This window comes from Chlorocebus sabaeus, chromosome 22 (genome assembly GCF_047675955.1).
Source record: "Chlorocebus sabaeus isolate Y175 chromosome 22, mChlSab1.0.hap1, whole genome shotgun sequence".
In the NCBI taxonomy this organism is placed as follows: domain Eukaryota; kingdom Metazoa; phylum Chordata; class Mammalia; order Primates; family Cercopithecidae; genus Chlorocebus; species Chlorocebus sabaeus.
The window spans coordinates 44468157-44487864 of record NC_132925.1 but is presented as its reverse complement, the minus strand read 5'-3'; the positions used below and the strand labels follow the sequence as shown (position 1 = coordinate 44487864).

General features: G+C 43.0%; 1 protein-coding gene across 1 annotated transcript in view; it reads left to right on the top strand.

Moving 5' to 3' along the window:
• ITGB5 (integrin subunit beta 5) overlaps nucleotides 1-19708 on the top strand; it is a 122331-nt gene that overhangs the window by 45179 nt on the left and 57444 nt on the right. Inside the window, exon 5 of the mRNA XM_038003428.2 lies at nucleotides 1011-1179. Coding sequence (XP_037859356.2) covers nucleotides 1011-1179 — 169 coding nt within the window. The remainder of the gene's footprint in view (nucleotides 1-1010; nucleotides 1180-19708) is intronic.

Genomic DNA, 19708 nt, shown 5'->3' with positions numbered 1-19708 from the left:
TCTGCACTACAGCCCCCCTGGCCTCCCTCTGCCCCTGGGCTCTGTGCTCCCTCCTGTCACAGGACTCTTGCACATGCTCTTCTCTGGCTGGAACACTCTCCCCTCTTTCCTTTACTTTGTGAACCCATTGGTAAAACAATGCAAGCTCTCTCTTCTAACTTTATTAGCTCTAGATCAAGCTGAAACTCTTAGAGCTGTAATAGAAAGTAACTTCTTCAGGAATGGGGTCACCTGGAGTCTCCACAGGAGACTGAAAAGGAGATCACCCAATATTTCAAGAGAAAGGCTTGGTATTAACCTACTATTGATGTGTAATGCTTCCTTCTTTCCCAATTTCCAGACATCACTTTCCATTTGAAGATGCTTAGTTTCTAAATAATTTTTTATTGCATTTAGCAGAATTGATAGTTTGTTGGTACAATATTTAGAAACGAATGAAGAAGCAGATAAGATGTTTTTATTCCTGTTCCATTGAGCATTTGTCCATGTGCCTGCACATCCTGGTCACTGAGTGGGTTGACATGGCAAGGTTATATGATCCTGTGATCCTTTGTTGTGTGGCAGCAGCATTGATGTAGAAGCTGGTTGCATGGAGTAACTTCACTTACATTGCCCTCACTGGGCATCATCCACATTCCTTAGCCCAGAGGACACTTCCTGTCCACTCTGCCTAGGCTGGTGGGTCCCATATACCTTTCAATGCCCATGTCAAGTCTTCCTCCAACCACGGTAGCCTACTGTTATCTCTGTTTCCTTTTAACCATTTGTCCATACCATTCATTTACAACTCGGCATATACAGCCTTGCCTGCAGTTTAGCGCTGATGTTTAGAGAGTAGGGACTATGTTATTAATCTTTGCTCTCTCCACTGTGCCTGTCCTAGGGGCATGTAGTAGGTTCTGGGTAAATAGTTATTGGTGCCTCTCAAGGCACTCAGTGAATGCTCAGAACACTTGGTAAAGATTTACAGACAATGACGGAAAAATGACTCTTCTCTTCCTTCTCTCTAGTTACAAGTTGTTTCCAAATTGCGTCCCCTCCTTTGGGTTCCGCCATCTGCTGCCTCTCACAGACAGAGTGGACAGCTTCAATGAGGAAGTTCGGAAACAGAGGGTGTCCCGGAACCGAGATGCCCCTGAGGGGGGCTTTGATGCAGTACTCCAGGCAGCCGTCTGCAAGGTAACTTTCCTTTCTGGTCCTGTCCCTGCACAGGGAGGTCAAGGAAGAGAGCATCAGTGGGTGCTGGTACTTCCTGCAGGAGACTTTGAGTGCCCCAGCATATGGCTCCTGACCACTCCAAAGTCAGAGGGTGAGCTCAGTGGAACCTCTGGGAAATCTATAGCAACCAAATCAGCCAGAGCTCAGGAATGGATTGGGCTGGTGTGTGTCTCTCTGTCAGGGTGTGGTTGTGTGCAATGGAGTACTGTCTGCCAGAAGACAGCTGTCTGCATTTATGCATTGGCTTTTTGGTTTATTTTCAGGGGAAAAAAGTAAAGGTCAAGCCATAGGCATAGAAGCTTGTAGAGCTTTCTGGACCAATTTTGGCAAACCTTAGAGATTGCTCTCTTGGGAAACCCAGTTGAAAAAAAATTTGTGGCATCTTTGGTTGCAATTCTAGTTGTTTTCTTCCTGCTTCTCTGTGATATATGAATCCAGAGGGAGGGCCTAGACTTAGATCAGAAATGAACTCATGCTTCAAGGGGTTCCAGTCCTAGCAAAACATATAAATGGAATGTTGGTGATAACATGGTCTTAAAATAATTTTCTACTGTTGAAACAACCCAATAACAATAACCAAAAAAATCTCTCTTGAATTTACTCTCATAACACATACTTTAAAAATGTGTGTGTCTCTTCTTAGTCTTTGTGCATACATTTAGTATTTTTTTCTAATGGTCATCAATAGAGTGTGAATAATTGGTGATGCTTTCTTGAAAATTCAGGCAGATTCCTTAATAAGTGGGGACTCTTCCGTTTGGGGAGGGCAAGGTCAGAGGCTAGAATTCAGTCTAGAGAGGCTGCATATGGCAGCTGCTATTCACTTACTAAGTGATAAGCACTTAATTGCTCACTTACATAGTTTCTGACCTCAGCGCTTGAGTCTGGTGTGTCACACAGACTCCTGTTTCCTCTCCACTCAATCCTTGACAAGATGGAAAGAAAACCCCAGATATCCTTTCTGAAATAAAAAACCAAAATGGCAGAAGGAAATGGATAAGGAGAAGGTAAAATGTAAAGAAAGCAGCAACAGCCATCTGCCGTTCTCTTGGTCCCACTGTGGTTCTGCCCATCACAGAGTCCGTGGGCCCCTCCTGGAGAACAAGGTAGCAGTGGCGTCCTATCCAGGAAGGCTGCAGTGTGGCCTCTTCCCAGCTGCTGGCCAGAGCCAAATGGTTTGATTCAGAAGTCCCTGGTGTCTTTTAGCAGTCTGAGAGAGCCACATGGAACACAGCTAGAATGTATTCAGTTCTGAACCTTTCAAATGTTTCACAAAAGTGTTTATGAATTTGATTCAGAAAGAAAAATTATATTTTTGACTGACTTTCAGATATTGACTATAGGAGGCGTTTTCTTCACAGACATTCAGCCAAATTCTGCTTTTTGGTAGGCAAAAAAAATAGTGCAGAGAAGACAGAGGATCCCTCTCATCTCCCCACCTTGAGAATTTTATGGATTTTCTTTTTTTGGGAGATAAATTCAATCTTTCTCTGGAGAAAGAACCTAATTGCAGGCCTAAGCAGTGTCAGAGTATATTTTATTTAATTAGGTAAATTGGAAAGGCATGTTTGATCACTTGGACCACAGTGGTCTTTGGAAAGCCATTTGATCCAGTCTTATGTCTATGGAATCTTCCTGTGCCATCCCTGATGGATGAACTCTTCAACCCTTTGAGACACGGTATTTCAAGACTCAAGCATTTCAGAGGCAATGCTAGCAGATTTTCTCAATTCATTGCCTGGACCTGGTGAATTATTGTTGACGGAGAGGTACTTTATGAGCAAGTTTCAGGCTTATGCCTGTTGAAATTTGCTCTTATTCCTCACCACGACCTTTGCAAAAGGGAATACCTGGAAAGTTAATAATTGCTCAGAATTATGCAGCCGATGAGCCTCCGGCATCTCTCTTCGCCTTTTCTTTTCCATTGTGCTGTTAGTTTATGTTCCGGTGCATATTAAACAATTTATTTCTCACTTGACATCACCTATTTATAAAACATGTCATCCTTCCGGCTCACCACAGCCTTATGGTAACAAAAAATTGGAAGTAGTTTATGGACTACCTTTGGATGAAAGACTATGCAACAGTCATACTATTTAAAATATTTAATGACTTGAATAATATGTAAGATATTAGTATCAGATGGCTCTAATAGTAACTTTGTTCTCTCTTGGCTCTCCTAGGAAAAATTGTCCTTAGGAAAGATATAACTTAATGTTTTACATTTTAAGAATTTCCAGAATAATACGTAAGATAAATTACGATTGGCATAGGAAGCAGGTTATAAAACAATATGGACAGTATACTTCTGTTTTGCAAACAAAAGAAAAAAAATGTGGGCAAAGATTGGAAATAGAACAAAATGATAACAGTGGTTGTCTCAGGTGACAGGATTATATTTTTCTGATAGGTGATAGGCTTATTTTCTTCTTGGTGACTTTTTGTTTAATATTTACCTAAATTTCCACAGTGAATATGTATGATTTCTTTTTTTTTTTTTATTCTGGAACAGTTTCAGAATAAAGAATGGTGAAATGAAACCCCATGTACTCATTGTTCATCTTTAATGATTACTAACTCATGACCAGTCTTGTTTCATTTGTATTCCCAACCACACCCATATTTGAAGCAGACCTTGGCTATCATTTGTAAGTCCTAGGTATCCCTTACTTTGTTTACTGAATGCTGTGTCTCCTCCTGGTCTGGCCAGATTAAAGGCCCTTCCTGGATCCTGCAAACAGTGGAACAGAGGGAGAAGGCCTGGAATCTTGTGCAGTTGGCTCATGCGTCACAGGGGCTGGAGTTGGCCAGGCAATTCCCCGGCAGCGCTGCACGCTCTACTTCCCCTGACCCTGTGCCCTGGAGATGGAGCTGATAACAGGCCTATCTCCCAGCGCCACAGGGAGCTCTTTGTCCTGGTTTTATTCTCACTCTGGTTTTATTCTCATTCTTGTTTCCCTGAATGGACTGTTAGTTATCAACTTGTGGGATTTAGGGGTATGGAATATTCACATGTCTGACACCTCTGTGGCCTGCTCTTGGAAAGTTGTTCTTTGCAAAAAGAAGGAAACAGATAGTTTCTTCTATTTAGGATTCCTGAATAGTTTCTATTTAGGATTCATTCCATTTATGATAAGGACTCTGCTTCTATGAATGGAGGTTTTGAGTTGCTTTATTTATCCTCTGCTGGTCACATTGCTGTGAGAGGTCATCTAACAGCATCCACAGCTAAGCATCCACAGCTAAGGGATGCCTGTCTCGTCAAGGCAGGCATTTTTTCTAATGCACTGTTCCTGGCTGGAGTTGGAGAATGCCACTGCCTGTAATTTTTTATCTTTACCCAGAGCCTATGATTGAACCTGTTTATAGGTTTTTATGGTCGGAATAAGGGTTTCTCTGCCAGGACCTTCTAGAAGTTGACTCTAAGTTGTTTGTTCTGAAATTGTACAGGCGGAAGTGTGATGTGTGGTTCAGACTGGAAATATGACTGCTTTCCTATTAACTCAAAACAGGGCACGCCCTTGGCCTAGGGAGGACAGAGGGTGAACAGTTGCCTGGAAGCTCTGGGTCCCAACTTGTCAATTATCACTTTGCTCTTCTTCATGGCTCTCAGGTTAAAGAAGTTACTTGTACATTTGAGCTTGGCTGAGTACATGCTAGCAGAACAGTATTTTATGTGCTGCTTTTTTTGATCAGCCAGAAAATAAATCAATGCAACCAAGCACGTTTCCCTGTTTGTCTCCACTGATAGAGCCCTGGCACTTATCCTTTGCATTCTTGAGACAGAGTTTCTGTTTTAATCCTGATTCTCTTAATTTTGCATTATGTGTTCAATTTTTAAAGCATTTGTGTCCTCTCAGAACTGGGTGGATGAATAAATCTTTTTTTTTTTTTTTTTTTGAGACGGAATCTCACTCTGTCACCCAGGCTGGAGTGTGCAGTGGTGTGATCTTGGCTCACTGCAAGCTCCACCTCCCGGGTTCAGGCCATTCTCCTGCCTCAGCCTCCCAAGCAGCTGGGACTACAGGCGTCTGCCACCACGCCTGGCTAATTTTTTAGTATTTTTTTAGTAGAGACAGAGTTTCACCATGTTAGCCAGGATGGTCTCAATCTCCTGACCTCGTGATCCACCTGCCTCGGCCTCGCAAAGTGCTGGGATTGCAGGTGTTAGCTCTGCGCCCGGCCAAATGTTCTTAAAGCAAACAAGGTAAATTTATGTATTGAGTAATATTTTTTTGGCAGGAATTGAGACCTTTACTCTTCCCTGGCCAGAATATCTTATCTAAAATGAAGACCATAGCCTCAGAGGAGCCATGATTCTTGTTGGAGGATCCTTACCAGAGTCCTACAGTATATTGGTAGGACTCTGATAAGGGTTGTTCCCATTTTACAGGGGTGGAAACTGAGTGTCACAAGGGACTAATTGCACTTAGTAAGGAGTAGAACCAGAATGTGAACCAGTTCTATTGATTTGAAATGTATTACTCAGTGACTGTGTGCTCTGGGAAGTAGCAATAATGCACTGTTGAGCAAGGGACACTGCATTTATTTATTTAAAAAAAATTTTTTTAAATAAAAAATTTATTTAAATTAATGGAATTAATTCCATTAATTTAATGGAGTGCAGTGGTGAGATCACGGCTCACTGCATCTTTGCCTAGCTAATCTTTTTGTATTTTTAGTGAAGACAGGGTTTCTCCATGTAGGCCAGGCTGGTCTTGAACTTCTGGGCTCAAGTGATCTGCCCACCTCAGCCTCCCAAAATGCTGGGATTATAGGTGTGAGCCACGGCACCCAGCCTATTTATTATTATTTTTTAAATAATACATTCCAAACCTAGGAAGGCACTGAATTTAGAGTCATGCTTTCCTGACTCAAGCTCTGCCTCTTCTGCTATCGGCTGCCTCCATGGAAGCCAGTTGACTTCTCCAGGCCTCAGAGAGCACATCTGGGAGAGGCAGGGAGGCACGGGACTGGAGGGAGGTGCTCCAGGTTGCCTTCCATCTGTGCCAGCCAGTGCCACTTCTCGCAGAGGACTTGGTCACAGCCCTGTCTCCTTTGCTCAGGGCCTTTGATTTTGCTTTTTTGTCTCTTCTGGCTCAGGCTTAAGTAGGGGCTGCTTAAGACCCAGTAGGGGCTGCTGCAGATTCCTGTAAAATGTGGAGAATTCCCCAGTCCCAGAGTCAGGCAAAACATTGTCAGGGTTTCCTCTTGCCCCCTCCCAGCTCCCAGTTCCTGCAGAATTGACTTGCTTTCTTTTGCCTTATTGCCTGATTTCTTTTAGACCTCAGACTTGTGTCACTTTTCCAAGCATGAGTTCAGAAATACAGGAATTGCCTTTCTTTCTTCAAGGAAGGCATCCCCCCACTTCTGAAACCTCCGCACCACCTGAAGAGAGGGACCCACCACATGTTCTGCTTCCCAGCTGTCTGCGTTGTCTGTCTCAGCACGTGTGAGCTGCTTCTGCTAGCAGATCTCACCACAGGTTTCCAGGGCTTGATCCAGCGCCAGGCTGCCTGCTTCTCCTGTGCTGCTGTGTCTTTGGGAAGCACCATTAAAGTATTGGATTTCCCTGGGCATTGTGCATGCAGGTGTGCAGACCCTCTGCTCTGCGGGGTTGTTGTCAGACAGGTGTGGCGCAGCTTCTCCTTGGCTTTCTGTGTGGCGGAGGGCAGTGGTTTCACGTGCACCCCTGAATCCTTCTACTGTTTTGGTCTCTAAGGCGGCATCCCAAGTGCAGGACTTCGTGTTTTCCTTGCTCTGCCTTCTGCTGTGAGCTGTGTTGTGGGCACCGACAACTGCTGTTCTGGGTTGAGCGGTGGGAACTGGCTGAGTCATAACTCAGTATTGTGAACAGGGCACATGGGAGAGTTTGCATTTCTTTTTGCCCTCTAGTGTAAACCAGTCACGTGCCTGCCTTGCACCTGTGCTTAGGAGGTGTCTGCACATGCCGGTGGCTCCCTTCACTGATCGAGGCAGGGAATAATCATCCCGGGGGAAGGGTTGGAGGCCCCTTGGATGGCTGGGGCTCTATTTTCATACCAGGCGAGAGTGTCAATTTTTTATTTTAAGTCAGAGGCTCCTTCTTGCTTGGAATGTCCGCTGGGCAAAGATGAAAGGAGACAGGAATTTGCTCTTGGGCTCTTGTTGCAAGGCTCTCTGCCTGTGGCCTCTACCTGTGGCCTCTGCATTCCAGCCACAGTGACCTGGAGTCTGTTACTCTGACTCAGGCAAGGCCTTTGCATGTGCTCTTTCCTCTGTTTGGATACTCCATTCCTGTATTCCTGGTTTTCTTTGATACTCCTTCCCTGTATTCCTGGTTGGCTGGCTTCCCTCCCTCTCTCTCTCTCTCTCTCTCTTTCTTTCTCTCTCTCTCTCTCTTTCTTTCTTTCTTTCTTTCTTTCTTTCTTTCTTTCTTTCTTTCTTTCTTTCTTTCTTTCTGTCTTTCTTTCTGTCTTTCTTTCTTTCTTTCTTTCTTTCTTTCTTTCTCTTTCAGTAGATTTTATTTTTTATAGCAGTTTTAGGTTCACAGCAGAAATGAATAGAAAATAAAGAATTCCCACAACTTCCCTCTGACCACTGCACACACAGCCTCCCCCACCATCAGCATTCCACATCCGTGTGGTATATTTGTTGCAATCAGTGACCCGGTCAGTGTTGACACATCATTATCAACCAGAGTCCATAGTTCACAGTAGGGTTCACCCTTGGTTTGTACAGTTCTGTGGGTTTTAACAAATGTACGACAACAGGTAGCCACCATTAGATACCACACAGAGTAGCTTCCCTGCCCCGGAAGTCCCTGTGCTCCACCTGTCTATTCCTGCTTCCTCCCCCTGAATCTGTTTTCCTTTTAATGTCTAACCTTTGCCTGTTTGTGTTTCAGACAGCTTCACTGTCTATTTGTCAGAGAAGCCCTCCCTGATGGACTTCCCTGACTAGGTCAGGATGCCCTGGCTCCAGGCAAACCCTTAATCACTTCTGTCCTAGTTATCGTCTTATTTTTATTTATTTGAAGCATTCCTGGAATGCCTGCCTCTCTTTGAGATAGTAAACTCCCTGAAGGCAGGGATATGTCTTTTTTCTCATGACTGTTTTCTCAGCACCCCACACTGCTGGGCACATAATAGGTCCTTGTTAAACATCTGGTGAACAAAGGCTTCGTTCTCACAGTTGCCTTTATGCTTCTGAAGTTCAGGAATACCAGGTTCTTCTGGCCCCATGCTTGTCCCACCCTGGATGGGACTTCCACCCTCCCATCCACCAGGTTGCCTCCATGGAATTTATAGTGCTTCATGCAAATTCATTAAAGCAAAATCAGAAGTGCTATTACTTGGTAATACCTTTCCATTCAGAAAGCATTTATTGGCTGTCCAGTAAATGCTCAGTGGCAGCTATGGTGGAGAAAACTAAAGACAGATGAGAAGTCTCTATTCTCTGGGATTTGATTTGAGCCTGCAGATCCATTAGAAGGGAAATAAAGCCGGGCGCGGTGGCTCAAGCCTGTAATCCCAGCACTTTGGGAGGCCGAGACGGGCGGATCACGAGGTCAGGAGATGGAGACCATCCTGGCTAATACGGTGAAACCTCGTCTCTACTAAAAAATACAAAAAACTAGCTGGGCGAGGTGGCGGCGCCTGTAGTCCCAGCTACTCGGGAGGCTGAGGCAGGAGAATGTCATCAACCCGGGAGGCGGAGCTTGCAGTGAGCTGAGATCCGGCCACTGCACTCCAGTCTGGGAGACAGAGCGAGACTCCGTCTCAAAAAAAAAAAAAAAAAGGGAAATAAGACAATCAAGTTTGGAAACATTAGAGTGAACCATATAAAATTATTGATATTTAACTATTGGTGATATTTATTCTTTGCCTATTGATGTTTTTCCTGCCAAAAATGGAAAATTCGTATGGTTCAACCTTCTTCATTCCAAAATGTTCTATAATTCAGATTGGACTCTGTCACAGAGTACACATTAGAAATGTTATCCTGCACATTGCTGGGATTTGAGCTCAAGAGGAATGTCTGTATCCTGAGTCATAGGCCAGGATTTCTTTTTCCCAAGGAAAGAAATGCTACACTTTTGGCCTTATTAAGTTTAGCCACAGAACAGATTTTTTTTAAAAAAGATATTTCATTGCAAACAGTGGATGGAAGTAGGAAAAACAAACTAAAAAGAATGTGTGTATTGTTATAAAGAGATGGAAATATGCCTGAATGTCAACATGATTCGGGAATCCAATCACAGAGACCCTCTAACTTTGTTTTGCCTTATGTGCTGTGGAGACTCCTCTGTCCCCAAGCTCTGATCTACTGTGGGAGCTGCCCACTGGCTGCCCAGGTCAGTTCCCTTTCCTGCCTTGAAACCTGTCCCCTCTTCCTCAGTGCTTGCCTGAAAGGTTAACGGACAGCGTTTTGTTATTACATTTGAAAACGTCTTGAGTACTTACTGTGTACAAGACGTCCTGTTAGGTGCTGTGGGGAATGCAGAGTTGAAGTCGCCGGGTGCCCGTCTCCATGAGCATCACTCTAGTTGTAGGACTGATGTACGTGTAGGATCTAAGGCACAGCCAGAGCACAGACTCTGGAAGGACTGGCTCCTTCGGATCCGTGGTTCAATTATAGCATTTTTCTCTCTCAGTGGGTCATCCTGGTCTCTTGCTTCCCGGTGATGCACTGGTGCTAATGATGCTGTTGATCACCACTGGCTGAGTGCTTTTGAGAGCCAGGTTCTGTACCAGGCATTTAACAAGGTTTCTTTCACATACTCCTTTGAAGGTAGCTTTACTGTCTCCTTTGATGAGGAAACAAGCCTAGAAAGGTGGAGTAACTTCTCCAAAGTCTTACAGCCACAAAAGGCTGCACTAGAGTTGGAAACCATATCCACCTGCTGGTATGGCTTAACCTTGACATTAGAGTATCTGCCATCTTTTGAAGTCACACCGGCACAGAGAAGCGGGAAGGGTGTGCTTCCAAAGAGAGCACAGTCCCAGTCTAAGGAACCGTCACAGTTACCCACATGACCCAGTTTGCCAACTGTAGAATGGTACTGAAACAGTCCCAGGGGAAGACAGTTGCATGTGCCACTTTTTTCTGGAGCTAAGAGTTTCCTCTCTATCAGTAACAGTTATCATGTGACTCTATCAACCCTCAGGATTTTCCAGGGGGGCCACTGGTGCTGTCGCAAGTTAGCATGCTGATGGATATGTGAAATGCTTATCTTTGCCCCTGACTTCCTTGTCTGTAAAATGGAAACTCTGATATCTGCCTTCTCATTCCTAATTTGGAGGGCGTCTCAGACCTATTGCCTCTGCTCCCTCGGGTTTTCTCAGATGGCACTGAGACACAATGCTGCTTTTCACTTGGTAGATCTTTCCCAGCAGAGAGAGTACATGTGCCTGGCGACTCTTTTGTGACAACTGGGGCCCATGGGCTGCGTTGATAACAGTCTTGAGGGCCTCTTCATTTGGACAATTGTTAATTTTAATTAGGCAGATTGACCTCGGGATCAGAGAACCTAGAAATTTAAAGCTACAGTCTCTGGGATGGCATCTTTATTCCAAGACTCCCTTGTGTTTGAACTAGCAAGCAAAGGACAGTGAGCCAGCCCATGTTCAGGCAGGCCCCACTTGTGTTTTCTGACAGCTGAGTGGGATGTTGGCTTTCCTCAGATTCCCAGGAATTGGTGGTCCAGGCTTTCCCCTGCACTTTCCCACGGGGCATCCTTGAATCTGCCTGTCTCACTTGTCATGCTCTGCCATTGTCCATTTGTGTAAATAAGTTACTATGAAATGGGCCTGGGGATCCCAAGGCTTAACATGAGCCAGTAGGAAGATTCAGCTGCCAAATACAGGCCATGTGCTCCAGGTCCAATTCAGAGTCTACAGGCCACTTTTTCAGCCTAGTTCCTCTGTGCAGGTCAGACCACACCCAGGGAACCATGCCTGACCTGCCTCTGGGAGCTGTGTTTAAGACAGATGTTGACAGCGAGAGAGCAGAGGGGATAAGTGGGTGGTGCCAGGCATGGGAACCAACCACATCCTCAGAGGAGAGACACCATGGGAAGTAGCATGGTAACTGACTTCAGATATCATTATAAAAGAGGGAATAGACCCTTTTGGCTATTCCAGGGCATATACTAGGGTAGCCACAGGAAAGCAGGTTGGAGTCCAACATAACGAAGAATTTTCTTGTTTTGTTGTTGTTGTTGTTGTTTGAGATGGAGTTGCACTCTGTCACCCAGGCTGGAATTCAGTGGTGTGATTTCAGCTCACTGCGACCTCCGCCTCCTGGGTTCAAGCAATTCTCCCGCCTCAACCTCCCAAGTAGCTAGGATTACAGGCACGTGCTACCACGCCCGGCTAATTTTTGTGTTTTTAATAGAGACGGGATTTCACCATGTTGGCCAGGCTGGTCTCGAACTCCTGACCTCAGGTAATGCACCTGCCTCGGCCTCCCAAAGGGCTAGGATTATAGGTGTGAGCCACTGCGCCCGGCCATGGAAGAATTTTCTGTCAAGGAGAGCTGTTCAGCAGTGTGGCAGTGAGTATGTGTGTGGGCCCCACACCCAGGTGGCAGGTGCTGGAGGAAAGATCCCTGCACTGGATGGGAGGCTGTACAAGAACCTCTGAGGTTCCTTCCAGGCTTCAGGTGCTACATGTTTTCTCTGTTTTTCTACCCAGTCATCCATTGGTGCTTTTGTCCTGTTGTAGCCCCTTGGAGCCTGTCTTCTCTAGTTCTCAGCAGTGCACCCTCTAAGCTGCCCCTGTATTTGGCTACAGTGACCATGAACTCTGCTATACACGCTCATTTTATTTGCCAAGCACAGCTGACTTTGAGCTGACTTCTTCCTGGCTCCTGTTGGCTTCCCATGGAGCCACTTTACCATGTGGGTGAAAGTCAGGTGGGACAGAGACCAGGGACAAACTGTGGAGGGTGGGGCAGAGAAGGATGGAAGCTATTCTTGGTTCTCTGCGTGAGCTTCCTTTTTTGTCAGACCTATAGCCACAGAGAGTGACTTCTTTCAGCCTTAAGAAGCCAAATTGTCCCACAGGCTGGAAGCTTGTGTCCTCAAACTAGTGAAACCAGGTCCTTTACTCCCTAACCATTTGTTTCTGTCTCTGCCAGTCCCTATGTTCTCTGGGGCCAGATGCTGGAAGTGAACAAGCCAGCGAGTCTGTCTTCACTCCTGGGAGGAGTCCATTTTTGTTAATTTTCTCAGTGACTGGGAAGGGCTGGTCTTCCATCTCATTCCTGCTTCCCCTTTTCATGGATGACTGAGAGTGAAGTCAGACTTTAAGGAACTGAGAGGAGGAAATGGAATAGGTCTGCTAGTCTTAAAAAAGAGAGAGAGATGAGTGATGAGAGTTTAGTGGCATAGCAGGGTGAAGAGAAGGCTTGTTATTAGTGGGCCATGAGCATATTTGTAGGCACATGGAAGGGACCAGAGGACAGAGTGACGAAGGAATAAATTCTCCAAAGAGGGTGGGGTTTGCAGGGCTGCGTTTCCTCAAGGAGGGAGGAGCACTTCTTCCCTTGGGATGGTGAGATCAGAGCGAGGCTGGGAGGACACACCAGTTTGTTTAGGACGGAGTGGAGAGCGCTGGGTGAAAGGCATCCTAGGGCCTAGGAGCAGAACTGTGAGATCCTGGGAACAGGTGAAGAGAGAAGTCCTTTTACCTATCTCTGTGGGTAACGAAACAGGTGAGGTCATTCCCTCGAGTGAGTGTGAAAGTGGGAGTTGTAAATAGACCTCATGGTGAATTTGACCAGTGAACACAGAGAAGTGAAGACTTGCAGCCCTGACAGAATGCCTGGTTTCATGCATCTGCATCCAGTGCATTTCTGCCCCACGCACTCCTGACGCTTTCATCTGAGGCTGGCCTCTGTCACGTTTAGTGAAATTGGTTTTGTTTACATTTTGACTTTACTCAGAGACATAGAGAAAAGTTCAGCTACATAAACAGGTCTTCTCTTTCTTTTAAAAACTATTTTTTATAAAAAGAGTTTATTCAACATAAAAAATTAGAAAATGTAGATAAGCAGAAGGGAAATAAGCATCACCCATAATTCTATCAATATAATCTAAAGATAAGATGATGTGCTTCTGAGTTATAGACATGAGTGACAGTTTTTCAACTCCATGGAAATACTATGATGATAATTATTAATCGCCATTTATCCCATACCAGGTACTGAGGGGGGTGCTCAATGTGTATCATCTTCTTCAGTTCTCTCAACAACCCTATTTTATCAATACTATTATTGTCTCCCTCTTATAAAAAAGGAAGCTGAGATAGGGAAAGATGAAGTAACTTGTCTAAGATCACAAAAACAAGGTAAGGGAGACATGGGACCGAACTCAGATTAGCCAGATACCTGAGACCGTGCACATAAATTCTGTGTGGATACTGCTATTAAATAAAAAAGTATTTGGGCCCAGCGTGATGGTGCATGCCTGTAATCTCAGCATTTTGGGAGGCCAACGCGGCGATGGCTTGAGCCTAGGAGTTCAAGACCAGCCTGAACATTGAAGTGTAATTGATGTACAATGAGCTATACATATTGAAAGTGTACAGTTTAACAAATTTTGATATTTATGTACACTCACGAAAGCAACTCTGCGATCAAAGTAACAAATATATCCTTCACCCCCAAAAGTGTATTTATGCCCCTTTGTCATCATTTCTTCCTCTTCTCCCTCCTGCCTCCCTTACCCCAGGCAATGAATTTGGTTTCTGTCACTGCACACTAGACTGCATTTACTCAAATTTCGTATGTCTAGTATACACTCTCTTTTTGCCTGCCTTATTTCCCTTAGCAGTTGAGATTCATTCATGCTGTTAGTCTATCCATTCATTCTTTTGTTGCTGAGTAGTATTCCATCACATGGATACACAACAGTTTATGTATCCATTCATCTATTGATGGACGTTAGTTTTTGCCTGTTATGAGAGAGCTGCTGTAAATGTTCATGTTCATGTCTTTGTGTGGACGTATGCTTTCATTTCCCTTGGGTCAATACCCAGGAGTGGGATGGTTGGGTCATATGGTAGGTGTTTAACTTTTTAAGAAACTGCCCAACTGTTTTACAAAGAACATTTATCATTTTACATTCCTACCAGCAGGGCGTGAGGGTTCCAGTCTCTACGTATCTTTATCAACATTTGATGTGGTCAGTCTTAAATTTTAGACACTTTAAAAGCATGTGGTAGGATCTTATTGTAGTTTTGAATTAATACAAGGCTTTTAAATTGTTTAGCATGCAATAATTGATACTTCCTGTAACAGTCATATAGCGTCACATATCAATTAGTAAAAGGAGAAGAGAGGAAACATAAAAATTATTACTGGTCCTAGAATAGTAACTACAAGTTCCCTTTATATACTCCCTTTTATGTGTTAACTATAATGCTTTTTAATACATTCTGTCTAAACCTAGCAACAGCTCTGCAAAGCAGGCTTATTTCCATTTTACAGAAGAAGAACTGAGGCTGAGAGGTGAAGTGACTGACTCAGGGGGGCCCACAGTTAGAATAGGGCAAAGATTTGACCTTAGAATCTGTTCCAAAGCTGATGTACTCTGGCCCTCATGCTATATTCCATTTGTAGTTCATTGTTTTCCTTTTTTTTTCAATCCACTTTCCCACTATTGCTTCCTTCCCCAAATGTGGAATACAGAACTCAAGCCTTCAAAACAGCTAGCTCTGCCAGCCAATCCAACAATAAGGGAAATTATTTTTAATGTAAATACTCTGTGGAGTCACCACTTGTAAAGCCTCCAAGCCTGAAAGCCTGGGTGATGAACAAGCATGTCCTGACTCATTCACAGCAGCCCAACCTCTGGGCCAAGTTTGTTAACACCATTTTCATAACAAGAGCCCACTTCACAGAAAACAGAATTATTATTCTTATGCTGAGCCATCCTTCACTTGTGGAGCTATTTCCATTTTAGATGCAACCTTCCATTCAACAAACATTTATTTTGGATCCAGCAGCCACAAGTTGAGAGCCTATCATGAACCAGGCACGTTTATGAATTATCCCATTTATTACATGCACAGTTCCTCTCTGTACATGAATGTGGGCAAGAGTTTGGTCATCTGAATCTGGCTTCTCTGGCCCTTGCTAGTTGATGGGATGGTCACTTCATCTCTCTGAACACCAGTTTCCTTACCTAAGAGATCTCAATATATTACCTATGTCACAAAGGTTGTAGTGAAGATTAAGTGGAATAATGGAAGTACACAATACATGTTTTGTATTATTATTACTGTTTTACTGGTAAGAAAAAAGATTTTGAGGTGTTGAATAGTTCGGCTGAAACTGCACAGGTAACTAGGGGCAGCAAGAAAATTCACATGCTTATCAGAAGGCACTCAAATTCCACACTGTTGTGTCTTCTCACTCCCACCCCGCTTTGTGTCCCCACAAGACCCTCAAGAAGCTGGCGTGCAGGAACTGGAGACTGAAGAAGTTAAATGATAGAGCCACATCCAGACCCCAGTTTTGCAGAAGTTGTGCCCGCCTATTAAAGACAGCTTGGAAAATAATGGGAAAACAAAAATTGTGTATGACCTTAACTCCAGTCCCAACCACAACCACATTATGGGATATTTTGTTCTCTTAATGGAGAGTTATGCTTGTTTCTTAAGTAGTTTGTAATCACACTACAACTATAGTGCTAACTTCTTTGTTTTCAGCTTATATTATGGATATTTACACATAATTTTATACTTTCTATGAATAATTTCTGATGGGTGTAGAGGAGATATCTGAGTTTATTTACCTTTTCCGGCACAGTGGGATATTCATGCCTTTCCCTTTTTCTCACTATTAATAAAAATACTGTTGCATGTATTTCAGAATACTTCTTGTGGATAGATTGCCCTGAAGTAGAATCACTGAGTCAAGGATAATTTACACAGAGTAAAATTGACCCTTTTTAGGTATAAAGTCTTATAGCCACCCCCACAATTGAGATATGGATTATTTCCATCACCCCGGGAAGTTTCCCAGCATGCTTTGTCATCCATCTCCTCCCATGACCCTAAGCCACTTTGGCAACTACTGATCTGTTTTCTGTCCCTGTATTTTTTTCTTTTTCTGGATACCATATGAATGGAATTAGCCTTTTGAGTCGGGCTTTCTGCCCTTAACATAATGCTTTGAGATTCATCCATGTTGTGGTGTGTTATCAGTAGTTTGTTCCTTTCTATGGCAGTGTAGTATTTAATTGTATGGATGTATTATAATGTGTCTATTCACTACTGATGGATACTTGGATTGTTTCTAGTTTATGACGATTGTGAATAACATTTTTATAAATATTTGCATATAGGTTTTTATTTGAGCATAAAGTTTAATTTCTCTTGGGTAAATACCAAAGAGTGGAATTGCTGGATTGATAGTAAATGTATATTTAACTTTGTAAGAATCTGTCAAACCATCTTCCAAAGTTGGTGAAACATTTTGTATTCTCATAGGCAATTATGAGAGTTCTAATTGTTCCATGTTTTTATCAGCACTTGATACTGTGAGGGTTTGTTTGTTCATTTGCTATTCAAATAGGGATCTAATGGCTATCTCGCTGTGGTTCAGATTTGCATTTCCTTAATGAATAATGATGTTGAGGACCCTTTCCTGTGCTTGTTTCCACCCGTAGCTCTTCTTTGGTGAATTGTCTGTACAAATCTTTTGACCACTTTTTAAATTCAGTTGTTATTTTCTTAGTGACTAATGAGAGCTCTTTATATATTCTGTAAACAAATCCTTTTTCATATTTTATTTTTTTCAAATATTTTCTCCCAGTCTGTGCCTTGTCATTTCATTTTCTTAACAGTATTTTTCAAAGAAGCTTTTGAGCAAGTAAGTTTTTGTTTTGATGAAGCCCAGTTCATCAACTTTGTATCCTAGGAATCATCTTATCTAAGAAATCTTTGCCTATGTCACAGTCACACAGATTTTCTCCTAGGTTTCCTTCAGAAGTTTTATAGCTTTAGGTCTACGTTTAGGTCAGTGATCCACTTTGAGTTAATTTTTGTGTGTGGGAGACGTATGGGTTGAACTTCATTTTTCTTGCATATGAATGTCCAGTTCCAGTATTCTCTGCTAAATTGACTAGACATTTGTAGATCTATTTTTGCTCTATCTATCCCATTCCCCACTGATCTATACATTCTGTCATTGCATAGATTTTGTCATTACCATAGCCTTGATGACTGTAGCTTTGTAATAAGTCTTGACCTAAGATAATAAGTCCTCCAACTTTGTTCTTCTTCTTCAAAATCGTTTGGCTAGTTTCCATTGCTTACAATTTCATATAAATATTATAATCAGCTTGTCATTTTCTCAAAAAGGCCTTCTAGGCTTTTGACTGTGATTGTGTCAAATCTATAAACCAATTTGCAGAGAGATGGCGTCTCAACACCATTGGCTCTTCCAATCCTGAAATGATATCTCTGTCCATTTATTTAGGTCTCTGATTTTCCTCAAGGTTCTTAATACAATTTGTCAAATTAAAAGTTGGTTTTCTGCTTCCTTACTAGGGTGTTGAGCACATGGCTGTGCCCTTGTGGATAACAGATCACATATTTCCTGCAAAAAACTCTACTAGTTTACACTTTCTGTCGATTGTGTTTTATTTCCCAGGCATCTGGCTCCCTCTTTTCCACACTCCATGGCTTAGAATGCATTGCCTAATTTATTTAATAGTTTTTAACTCTTTATCAAAATATATACACAGAAAACTATATATAGTTATATATATATATATTTTATATATAGTTATGTATAGTTTATACTATACATCTCGATAAATGCTCACAAGGTCAAGAAACAGAACATCCCCAGCACCCTGGAAGCCTCTTTGTGACCTCTTCCAATCCTGACAGCAAGGGGAACCACTATGCCAACTCCTACCTATAAGTGATTTTGTTATGGCTTAGCATTTCATTACAGTAAGGGACCTTCTAGGCTTCTCACTCCAGGTTCCTAAAATGTGTCTGGCCTCCTCACTGTGCTCCTTTGCCTTCTGAGCTTCTGTTAGCGCCTAGAATGCCCACTTCCTCTTCTGCCTTCTCCTTTCCTATTCCTTCTTTCAGCTTCCTTTAAATTTTTAAAAAATTGGTTTTTTTTATTTTTATTTATTTATTTTTTTACAGACAGCATCTTGCTCTGTTGCCTAGGCTGGAGTACAGTGGCATGATCATAGCTCACTGCAGTCTCATACTCCTGGGCTCAAGTGATCCTCCTGCCTCAGCCACCTGAATAGTTAGGATGACAGGTCTGTGTCTCCATGGCTGGCTAATTTTTTTTGTATTTTTTGTAGAGATGGGGTCTCCCTATGTTGCCTAGGCTGGTCTTGAACTCCTGGCCTCACGCCATCCTCTTGCCCCAGCCTCCCAAAGTGTTGGGATTCTAGGTGTGAGCCACCCCACCCTCTTTCAGCTTCTTTGAAGTGTCCTCCTCATTTTTTCCAGCTCAGTTTAACTTTCATCATCTGTGCTGGGAAGCCTCTCCCTCCTCCTCCTCTCCCTGGCTTCCATTAGCATTGGACTTCCCTTCATTAACACTCTTGTCATGGTGTATTGAAGTTGTTGTTTCCATTTGACTGTAAGCTCTTTGAGGTCTGGAACTAGCTCTTCTGTGGACCCAGTGCCTTCTATGGGGCCTGGCATGCAGTAAGAAGTCAGTGATTGAATGCTGGATGAATGTTGAGTGTCTAGGAAACTGATTCCCCAAAAGGCTAATCGCTTTGTTCACAATAGGTCTCCTGGCTGTCAGTCCTCACTGGCTTATTTTCAAACTTCTTTTCCACCTCATGTGGATGGACTCTTTTGAGATTTATTTATTTTGTATTTCCATGCTGCCTCTGGAGCAAGAGAGAAAATATCATAGCTCTTTTGGCTGTTTTATCCACCATTATGATGATAAGTAAGAGAGGATGATACCCTCTACTCTTCATCTGTTGTAAGAGAGCAATAGCTTTTAACCTGTAAGGTCTGTGAATCCAGTCCTCCTATTTCAATAGCAAGTGTGCAGTATAGAAGACTCTCAGCAGTGTTTAAATCCTTCATATATTCACACTGCAAAATCCAACACATTTTGGGATTCACCATTACTAAGAAGGCGACCATATCCCAGTGTTTGTTACTCTGTATCAAGGTCTAGCTGCTCGTAAAAATGATGACTGGGAGTGTTTTTGTGTAGGGTTGGCACCACAGTGGCTGAATATGAAAAATGCAGAGTCCTTCCTTTGTAATACAGACTGTATTCAGCTGTGCCTCAGTCTGAAGACTGGATACATTTCAGATAGTGGAGCAGTAAAGGGAGAAAAGGATCTGATTGACTTTAAACACCAATGTGGCTCAAGTAACGATTGGAGTGGTTTATATCTACCAGAATAGATGGCAGGTTTTTCAAACCCTCAAAAGACAAACCCACCTATTGGTCATTTGAGTGCTCTGTTCTGATTGACTCAGGTCTAATCGGGGGA